Genomic DNA, 11,268 nt, shown 5'->3' on the forward strand with positions numbered 1-11,268 from the left:
AATACAGTAATGAAAATAGCACAAGAAACTTTTTATTGATTTACACAATTTATCATTTTCTTTTTTTTCGATTCTTTCACAGGTCTCCGCTTTCCTGAGCCGTTTTCTGTAATTTGATCTCCAATTTTGTAGCTCATTTTTATTACACTTTGGTGCACATTTGAATATTATCTGTTTTCTTTATATTCCTGTAATTTTTGTAGGTCACAAACAAGATCTTTCGTGGTACAATCGTACAAGGGCCGTCAAATGCAACACATTCTTTATATAAAAATGGTTGGTTTTATTCAGGATTCCAATACCCCATACTTTTCCCAATCGTTTGGTTTAAAAGCCTATTTTTCAGCATAATCTCTTTTCAACACGACGGCCTTACACCACCTTTCTACAGCATAAGCCCGAATGGTACCATTCCACTGGTCGACGTCTGAGCCGACGTCAATTACCTTCCCATCATCCACGTACCTCTTCCCGCTGAATGCATCCTTCATTGGGCCACACAAGATGGTGCGAGATCCGGGCTGTAAGGCGGTTGAGGAGGAAAGTGCAGTGAAAGTTTGTGTGCTCCTTTCGGGTGCGCAGACTTATGAGAGACCCTGCATCGCCTTGGAGAAGGAGAAGTTTGTGTGCAATTTTGTGGTAGCGAACACGCTGAGGCCACTTCTTCAATTTCCTGAGCGCTGAGTGTAGTGCGATACACTTCAGAGATGATGATTGCACTATGAGGAAGGGCATCAAAGTGAGTAACCAAATAACCCCTTAAAAGTTCAGAAACATCGTCGCCCAGACTTTACTGGCTAAGTGTGTGGACTTGAAACTTTTCTTCGGAGGAGACTTGGCGTGGCGTCACTCCACGGATTGCCATTTAGTTTTCGGTTCGAAGTGATGAATCCATATTTCATCGGATGAATCCGTGTTTCATCACCTGTAACAGTGTTCGATAAGAAGTTGTCACAATCAGCCTCGTAACGCTCAAGCAATTCCGCTAAGATGGTCCATCGTTCCTTTATACAGTCTTCTGTTAGGCGGCGAGGAATCCAGCGGACACACAACTTTGAGTTCCCCAGCTGGGGAACGAGTGTGTCAGCAGTACCAACAGATACGTCCAGTTGAACAGCGAAGTGTCTGACTGTGATCCGTCGATCACCTCGAATGATAGTGGTCGCGCGTTCCAACATTTCAGGAGTCACAGGTATGTGCGGCCGGCCGGCATGCGGCAGATTTGCGCGACCTTGTTGCCATGGTGACAGACGCCTCCCTAACTATTCACTGTGCTTTTTTTCAGAATCATATCCCCTTAGACATTATGCAAGTGCCTTTGAGCATTTGCGATGTTCTGGTTTTCAGCCAAAAGAAACTGAATCTCAATGACAGGTCTCTGCTTGCGCGCACCCCTTTACAGACGCCACTTTGAAGGTTATTATAGCGCCTTCACCTATCGGAACTCCATGGTGCTATAGGGACTGCAAGAGGAATATTTCATGATGGCCCACAACAAATACCGAATTTCTTAAATCGAAACTGGTCGAGAAAAAAAATTCGCTGCTTTTCTTCTTGAAGGCCCCTCGTATAAGATTTTCGATACGGTCGCTGGCAGACTCCTTCGCTATATCGCAAGCAGGTAGACTTATCACGTGGAAAACCGCAGGAGGATTCGCGTAGTTACTGATCGTTGACCGTCGCAAAAATCTGCACGTATGTGCCCAGCTAATTTAGCCTGCATCTGATGGCCTGTAGGTGGTGCTTTCACTAATGCCTGGGCAGAGAACGAAGGTGTTCCACAGTACATCGGAAATATCTATCACCTGTTGCTGAATTCTGCTCTTCTACGGCCGGGTGTGGACGACCACCACCGGGAACTTTGTTGCGTATTACAATGAATCGGCAGCAGACAGAGGTGTGCATTGACAATGTTGTGCCCTACATCACTCGACACTGAGGTTCCACGCCATCTTTTTAGGCAAAGGTTTACATTGACGTGACAAAAGTCATGGAATAGCGATATGCTCATATACAGATGGCGGTAGTATCCAGTTGAAAAGGTATAAAAGGGCAGTGCGTTGGCAGAGCTATCATTTGTACTCAGGTGAGTCAAGTGGATAGGTTTCCGACGTGATGATGGTGGCCGCATGAAGGGAATTAACAGAATCTGAAGGCGGAATGGTAGTTGCAACTAGACGCATGGCACGCTCCGTTTCGGAAATCGTTCAGGAATTCAATCTTCCGAGATCCAGAGAGTCAAGAGTGTGCAAGGAATACGAAATTTTAGGCATCACCTCTCACCACCGACAAAATAGTGGTCGACGGCCTTCACGTAACGACCGAGAGCAGCGGCGTTTCTGTAGAGTTTTTCAGTGCTAACAGGTAAGCAACACTACCTGAAATAATGGCAGAAATCAATGTGGAACGGACGACGAATGTATCCGTTAGGGCAATGTGGTGAAATTTGGCGTCGGCAGACGACCGATGCGAGTGTCTTTCCTGACAGCACGACATTGCCTGCGACTCCCCTTCTGGACTCTTGACCATATATGTAGGACCCTAAGCGGTTGGTAAACTGTTGCTTGGTCAGGTGACTCACGATTTCAGTTTGTAAGAGCTGATGGTACGGTTCGAGTGTAGCACAGATTGCACGAAGCCATGGACCCAAGTTGTCACCAAGGGACTGAGCAAGTTGATGGTGGCTTCATAATGGTGAGGGCTGTGTTTACATGGAATGGACCACGCCTTCTGGTCCAGCTGAACCGATCATTGACCGGAAATGGTTATGTCCGGCTAACTGGAGACCATTTGCAGCCATTCATGGATTTCATGCTCCCAAACAACTATGGAGTTACAATGGACGACAATGAGCCATGCACCCGGTCACACTTGTCAGCGACTTGTCTGGACAATTCAAGCTGATTATTTGTCTATCCACATCCCCCGACACGAATCCCATTGACATTTATGGGACATAATCGAGAGATCAGTTCGTGCATAAAATTCTGCTCTGGCAGGCTATAGAGGCAGCATGGCTCAGTACTTCTGCAGGCGACTACCAACGACTTGTTAAGTCCATGCGGCTGGTCCCGGCGGAGGTTCGAGTCCTCCCTCGGGCATGGGTGTGTGTGTTTGTCCTTAGGATAAATTAGGTTAAGTAGTGCGTAAGCTTAGGGGCTGATGACCTTAGCAGTTAAGCCCCATAAGATTTCACACACATTTGAACATTTTTTGTGAACTCCATGCCATGTCGAGCTACTGCACTACGCCGGGCTATAGGGGGTCCGACACCATATTAATAGGTATCCCAAGACTTTTGTCACCTCAGTGTATACTATCAATAGACGTATCCGTGTGTGTGTGTGTGTGTGTGTGTGTGTGTGTGTGTGTGTTGTGTGTGTGTGTGTGTGTGGAGGGTTCAAGAAGATGGAACACTGCCAAATTACATTTTTATTTGCCATACGGGCTGCTCCATGAATAATGTATGCGGTATCGTGGATGCACAACCTAACTACCTGTGGTTGACATTGCCTTTGATTTTTACAATAGGCGTTACATTTCTGAGGTGTTAAAACTGATGGCTGTGTCTCATTTTCGAGATATCTTTACCGTAATCTCTTCAAAAGATCACCCAATACCGCGTGCTAATCTCTCTGCCCTGAACTACCTCGATTCAGATAGTGATCAGTTGTTGTTCTGCTCAGCGCATTCCCGTTCTGTCACTCAGCATACTGTTCCTCAAATAAGTGTTGCCGGAATAAATACAGTACATTTTGGCTGTTGTTTTCAATCACGTGTTACGTACCACCCCTTTTTAAATAATTAAAAGTTCAAATGTTTTCTGAATTGTTACAAGCAAACCTCTTTGAATAAGTGAAAGGTATACTGGCTAATGCTATTGTGATGGAATGTTACTTGCCAAGCGGTTGAAATTGTTTTCTTAACTAAGTGTTAGTTATCATCTTATTGAAATCACTGCAGGATTAACGTTTCTTAAATAATCACTGTTTTTACGATAACACCGGCTGTTTATTAATACTTGCTCATAGTTGATTTTGACTGCATGTCTAATTGAATTTTATTCTGTTGGATTACGCTCACGTTAAATTTTATCCTAATAGCTCAGTAATCCGTTACAATTGGTAAAGCGTTTGAACAGAATGGTGACTGCGTGCTACAAGTGGCGATGCCTTCGTAGAAAGAGAGCGTGTGCGCGAGAGCGAGGCGCGCGGCAGATAGGAATCGGCTCGGTGCAGCGGCGTGGGCAGACGATCCACGTGGGCGGGCCACGTGTCGGTCGCGTGCTGCGCCTTCCACTGGCCTTGACCGAATTACCGCGAGGGCGCGGACGCAGCGCGCGAGCAGCGAGCCCTGCCGTGGCCTGCGCTATATATACGGCTGGCGACAACTGGCCACAAGACCGTGTGACGTCAGGAAGATAGTGCCGCGCGGCGCGGGAACATGGACTACGTGAAATCTCTCTGCAGTCTCCGCAGTGCCGTAGATTACGGACCAGGTATTGGATATCCGTTCGGCATACGACTGGTTGTCTCGTCAGAGATTTGTTACAAAGCCAAATACGCGGTAATGGTGATGCCAGTATGGATATGAAATAAAAGGTGACGGAGCAAAGCAGATGCTCTCAAATATAATCTAAGGAAAAAAATAACCACCACGAAGGGATTATCTGAAGGGGGGCGGAAAACGGTAGATCTTATGTATACCTACAGATAAACGAATTATTGCAATTTCAGAAAAACTGGTTGATTTATTTTATTGAAGAAAGTAAATAACTCACTGCTCCACCTCCAGCACTTAAGCATGCAGGTATTCGGCTTGGCACTGATTAGCAGAGTTGTTGGAACATTCTGAGAGATATCATGCTAAATTCTGTTCAATTAGCGTATTAGATCGTCCTAATTCCGAGATGGTTAGAGGGGCCTGCCCATAATTTTCCAAACGTTCTAAGACAAGGAGAGATCCCGCAACGTTGCTGGCCAAGGTAGGGTATTGCAAGCACGAAAACAAGCGGTTGAAACTCTCGCTGTGTGCGGGCTGGCATTATCTTGCTGAAATGTAAGCCCAGGATGGCTTGCCGTGATAGGTAACAAAATGGGGCGTAGAACACCGGATACCTATTACTGTGCTTGAACAAGCGTACTACTCACTGTGCTCCATCGACAACGCAACAAAGTGCGTACCGACATTGTTGGAACAGATTAGATTACTGTTACAATGATAAACCACTGTGAGTGAATGTCAACGATGTGTCGGCAAAAAAATAATGACGAAAACTGCCAGGAAGTGGACTCGGAACGAAGTTGGGCATTTCATTAGTTTGTACGAGGAAAGACCAGCGTTATGGATTGCACAGTTACTAGATTCCATGAACTGAGATAAGAGGCGAATTTTGTTCGCTGAAATGGTTACTGTTTTTAATATCTTCGTGGAAGAAATCGATCAGAATATCCACGATTCAAAGAATTAGGCAAAGTTCTTTTATAACGCAGATTAATGAAGACTGAGAAACAAGTAAAGTTATGTTTGAAAATAATCATTTTCTTGCAACGCAGCTGTATCTATAATTTTAAATGACGTGGTGTATATTAACTACAGTATTATATCGAACGTTGCAGAACGGACGTTTAGGATTTTACAAGTCGTTTCTTAAGTCAAAACAGTAATATCATTCAAATAAATATATGTCTGTAAATGCTTCATTTATCAGGTATCCTCCATCTTTGACGTTCGAACGTCTACGGGTGTCAAAGTGAAACCGGTGTAATGCGATTTCATCGTAATTGTTAGTTTACCAAATATTAAATAGAATAAACGTTGCTGATGCTAGAAACAGACAGACAAGCAGCCAGTCTTTAACACTACTAGAATAGCTAGATTGACAATTTTAGATCCAATTATGAAGAGCACTTTTTACATGTCCGTCGCATTCATTCTCGTAAAATTTCTATATTGTTGCGTATTTTCCATCAAAAGCTCTACAATTAAATTACTGCATGCTCCAAAATCACTCTCCGGCTGATTCGGTCTTCTACCCTACACTAACACGATCGTTTACATTCTTCGACATTGAAAGCATTAAATGTGCAACCACAGCCCACCGCTCTTCCATCGCAACTTCTTTCACGTACAGAAATAAAAACCTAAACTCCGAACAGGCCATGAAGGCCCAACGGTACCGAACGGCCGCCGTGTCATCCTCAGCCCATAGGCGTCACTGGATGCGGAAATGGATGTGGTCAGCACACCGCTATCACGGCCGTATGCCAGTTTCCGAGACCGGAGCCGCTACTTCTGAATCAAGTAGCTCCTCAGTTTGCCTCACAAGGGCTGAGTGCACCCCGCTTGCCAACAGCGCCAGGCAGACCGGATGGTCACCCATCCAAGTGCTGGCCCAGCCCGACAGCGCTTAACTTCGGTAATCTAACGGGAACCGGTGTTACCACTGCGGCAAGGCCGTTGTCACGTACAGAACTGTTTCGGAGAGTGACCTCTGCGCTCTGATAAACGTTTTCACCCTGCTGTGTGTAAACGCTTCTGCTGTCGCCAGAGTCTCAAATACTTACAGAAAACACTCACAAGGAATTATCAGACAGTAACTATCAGGGAAAATTCACCCCTAGTGTAAAAAATTCTGCGAGTTCTATCTGAGAGTACTAAACTGTCTGAGAGCAAAAAACTCTCATGTGAGTTCCAACCCTAACGACTGTTCTGACGAATATGCAAGGGGGTTGGACTACTACAGAAGTAAGTAAGTAGCAAAACTGTAGCGAGGAGGGGGAACATAATAAATGCTCCGACAGTAGTTGCTAAAGTGCCTCTGGCTGCATTTTGAGCGGAAACTGTGTCCATCCGTATCATGTGTAACTTCACCAGTATAAAAAGTTCACGGTTTACTTGCCGCGTCAAATTTGGATAAAATCCCAAGCTTTCGATGACTACCTCCGTCATCTTCGTGAGGGGTAAAACTGACTGTCGTGAACCTGTGAGGCTTCCGCTTTTATAAGCAGTGGACGGCTTCTCATTGGCTGGATGACGTCACGGTGAAAACGGCGCCTTCGGAGGTGTCGGACTCTATGGCGGAGAACTGCGAGGAATGTAAGAAGTCTCTCTCTGTGCTCTTTCTTTACCAAAAGCGGAAGCCTCACCGGTCCACGACAGTTTTACCCCTGACGAAGATGATGGAGGTAGTCATCGAAAGCTCGGGATTTTATCCAAATTTTACGCGGCAAGTAAACCGAGAACTTTTTTTTTTAATGCAAGGACTCCGTCGCCAAAGACTTCGTAGTCAACTTTACCAGAATATCGACCATCAGTACTGCAGCAGACGTAGTGAATTCTGTCGTGAAGGCGTTATCAGTTGGGTTGTGCGTTATCCTCATTTGATGTCCATGGACTTTTTTTCTTTGAGGTAAACTGAAAGATGAAGTCCATGCACTAGTTCCGATAACCCAGCAGCCGTTAAAACATCGCATTCATCCAGCATGTGCAATGATATCGAAGGAATCTCTTCAGTGTGACCGGAAGTCCTTGCAATTACACCAGAGGTACCCTTTTGCTGGGCGGAGTTCCCGCGCGGTCTGGGGCGCCTTGCCACAGTTCCCGCAGCACCCCCCCCCCCCCTCCCCGTCCCCCGTCGAGTCCTTCCTCGGGCATGGGTCTGTGTGTTGCCCTTAGCGTAAGTTAGTTTCAGTTAGATTAAGTAGTGTGTAAGTCTAGGGACCGATGACCTCAGCAGTTTGGTCCCATAGGGATTTACCACAAATTTCCAATTTCCCTGCAATTAGCGACTGCAAACGTGTATTGCAGTAGAGGGAGGGCATTTTGAACGCTTAATGAAATAAATGGAATTTTAAATAACGGAGGAGGAGCAGGAGGAGGAAGAGGAGATTAGTGTTTAGCGTCCCATCGGCATCAGAGACGGAGCACAAGTTCGAGTTGTGTCAAGCACGGAGAAGGAAATCAACCGTGCCCTTTCAAAGAAATTACCCCGGCATTTGCCTACAGCGATTTTGGGAAGTCACGGAAAACCTAAATCGGGATGGCCAGACGCTGGTTTGAACCGTCGTCTTACGGAATGCGAGTCCAGTGTGCTGACCACCGCCGGCCGGTGTGGCCGAGCGGTTCTAGGCGCTTCAGTCTGGAACCACGCGACCGCTACGGTCGCAGGTTCGAATCCTGCCTCGAGCATGTTTGTGTGTGGTGTCCTTAGGTTAATTAAGTTTAAGTAGTTCTAAGTTCTAGGGGACTGATGACCTCAGATGTTAAGCCCCATAGTGCTGATCACCGCGCCACCTCGCTCGGTTTTATGTAACGGTCTCTGACCACATTCCGCTGCGGTTTCCTGATACCTGCTGCACAGTCCCCGGCGCCAAAACGGGTGGTGGATTGACCAGTTTAGTTGGTTTATTGTTTCAGGCCTTAAAACAATTTGATATTCATTGTGTTGCTATGGAGTAGTCCAACTCGAATTTGGCGTTGTCTGAACAAAAGTTTAAGTAGGGTAAAGCTGGTATATTACAGCTCAAGATGATTGGAATCGCACACACAGTACACACCTCGGCTCTGTACGCCTTGAGGGGCAAATATGACACCATAATCACTTTCCTCGTTCCTTCAAAACTGGAAAGCACTAGTTTTATGTTATGATATTCCATATTTCGCTATGTCCGTAACATATGTCTTTTCTCTGTTTCTTTAAAATAGATGGTAATCCCTAAATAAGGCCTTACAAACCCAACACAGCACGTCGGAGAGAAAAAGAGAACGCATCCTTCGTATTTTAAAGCACCAAACTAACACCCATGGTGATATCTACGTTATTATCTTACACAGTGAGATAGTAAAATGAAGTTAACTGTAGTAATATTGACAATATTTCTGTGTGACAATTGTTATGATGACGACAAATGAGTCGTCGCCAAAGGTGACTGGTGGCCGATGCTAAATAGAAACATATAAATCACAGCAGGTTTGTCATTAACGTCGATAAGATGCTGGCTGCAAGGTCTGGATCTGCAATGACTAAAATAATTAGAAATCGTTGGTAAAAAATAATGTATATTGTACTTAACTGGTTGTACAGGACTCTTCTTTGCTGCACACATATAATTGTAAACAGATAGCTACTGAGGCCTCACATAGGCCACACGTTACTAGGCGCCTTGTTAGAGGTTGCTTCCAATCAGCTGAAGGCTTTGCTACTTTACTACTTGACGTCCCGAGCAAGAGTGGACGAGAGCTAGCTAGAAACTTGATACAAGCCGCGGAGCGGCGCTGGTCGCGACTCGCGGGTCCAACGATACTAATACGGGCCACTGTCGATAGCTGCAACTCCTAACAAGTGTGGTATCGAAAGTTGATGCCACAAGAATAGCCTCCTATAGCGTGAACCGCGAAACGTACGTTAGTGACTAAGAAAGGCTGTAGGGTACTCACCATGATGCGTGCGTCGGGTCGTTGTCGGTGATAACCCTGACGATGTACAGCATACACGTGAGCAGCTTGAACACCAGGTTTGCGATCCTGATGCGCAGGCCTGGAACAAACGGCAGGCAGATAGTGACACAGCAGGTCGACGACAAACGTCACAAATTGTTTCATACTTTGATGCCATTTTAAGTACTAACATTTCACAAAGAGTTATTTAGTAACTCACACTCACACGCACTCACTCACTGGTCATACCAGACTCGAGAGTCCATTATCGCAGCAACGTATTTTCGCTACCTGTCCCTGTCTTGGGCTGTTTCCTTCCATTCACCTTTAATACCTAGATTCCTCAAATCAGCCTTCACATTGTCCTCCCATCTACGCCTCGGTCTCCCCACAGGACATTTTCCCTCAAAGTGCCCTATCAGTACTCTGCGTGCTGCCCTGTCCTCATCCATTCGAGCTACGTGACTCGCTCATCGCAGCCTACGTGATTTAATACTACTGATTATTTCAGGGCTTGAATCGAGTTCGTGAACCTCTTCGTTATGCAGTTTTCACCACTCTCCGCTAATGTCATCCCTTTTTGCTCCGAAAATTTTTCTCATAATTTTGTTTTCAAATATTCGAAAGGGCTTTGGGCTTTTCATTTTGCACAGTGAGAGACCAAGTCTCACACCCATACAGCATAACTGGCAGAATAATAGTTTTGTATATTCTAATCTTTAAATTCCTAGACACTATCCGTGATGAAAGTAATCTGTTCAGTGGGAAGTAGCACGCATTTCTTGCCCGTAATCTCTTCTTCAGTTCGGATTCAATCTCATTTCTCGAAGTGATGTCCACGCCTAGATAATTAAATGTGTTCACTTCTTCAAATTGCATGTCTCCAACTCTCAAAATTTCCTGATCTATTGCTGTTGGCATTCTAGTAGTAACCAGGTATTCAGTTTTGTCTTCAGTTATCCTTAGATCTACATCTTCACTAGCCTTCATTAATGCATTCGTATTTGCTGTTACAGATTCTATCCTATAGCTAATGATGTTTAGATCATCTGCATACACTAATATCTTAATATTTCCATTTAACTCCACACCCTGTGAATTATCTGCTGCCATTCGTACAATATATTCTAGGACTAAATTAAAAAGTAGCGGAGACAGGGCATCTCCCTGCTTAAGTCCGTTCTTTATTACAATTATTTAGTAAGGACTTCATAAACACACCGGAAAAAAGTTAGTCACCTCTGCGTGAAATCTCGATAGCAGTGCCTAAGACCGCCTATAGAGTTCATAACGACCTCGCTTCGGTGAAGAAGATCGTCCACAAGTTTCCTCAGGTACGTCGTATCCAGCTGTAGCCTATTATTGACAATTAGGTCCCACAGAGCTACCAACTTGCGATGATGTCGATTTCGTTACACAAGCGGTTGAAACTGCCTTAGACAATTTCTATGGGACAAAGATCTGGTGTTTAGAGGGACAGTCGAAGTGCAACACGATGCCTCAGTAATGGTACACATGCAGATCTGTGAACAACGCTCTTAGTATCTTTGAAGACGGGAGCGTCCACACAGCGTGCATCGTGAAGATGCAAAAGAAAGGGGAACGCTTGGTCAGTGAGACTTCTGAAATAAATGTCCTGGCAGATTAAAAATGCGTGCCGGAATAGGACTTGAAGAAGGAAATAAAATTAGGGTTACAACGTCCCTTCGACAACGAGGTCATTACAGATGTAGCTGAAGGTCGAAATGGTTCAAGGATGGGGAAGGAAATCGGGCGTACCCTCTCATAGGAACCATCACAGCATTCGCAAGAGCGATTTAGGGAAATCAT

At 45.2% G+C, this 11,268-nt stretch overlaps 1 protein-coding gene and 1 pseudogene across 1 annotated transcript in view; both read right to left on the minus strand.

Moving 5' to 3' along the window:
• LOC126460891 (potassium channel subfamily T member 2) overlaps nt 1–9,685 on the minus strand; it is a 627,462-nt gene extending 617,777 nt beyond the window's left edge. The window contains exons 1-2 of the mRNA XM_050095956.1: nt 9,679–9,685; nt 9,439–9,538 (exon numbers count right to left, since the gene is read on the minus strand). Coding sequence (XP_049951913.1) covers nt 9,439–9,538; nt 9,679–9,685 — 107 coding nt within the window. The remainder of the gene's footprint in view (nt 1–9,438; nt 9,539–9,678) is intronic.
• Nucleotides 6,347–6,464, minus strand: LOC126429803 (5S ribosomal RNA; annotated as a pseudogene).
• Nucleotides 9,686–11,268: the final 1,583 nt, after the last annotated feature.

The sequence above is a fragment of the Schistocerca serialis genome, chromosome 1 (assembly GCF_023864345.2).
Source record: "Schistocerca serialis cubense isolate TAMUIC-IGC-003099 chromosome 1, iqSchSeri2.2, whole genome shotgun sequence".
Lineage (NCBI taxonomy): Eukaryota > Metazoa > Arthropoda > Insecta > Orthoptera > Acrididae > Schistocerca > Schistocerca serialis.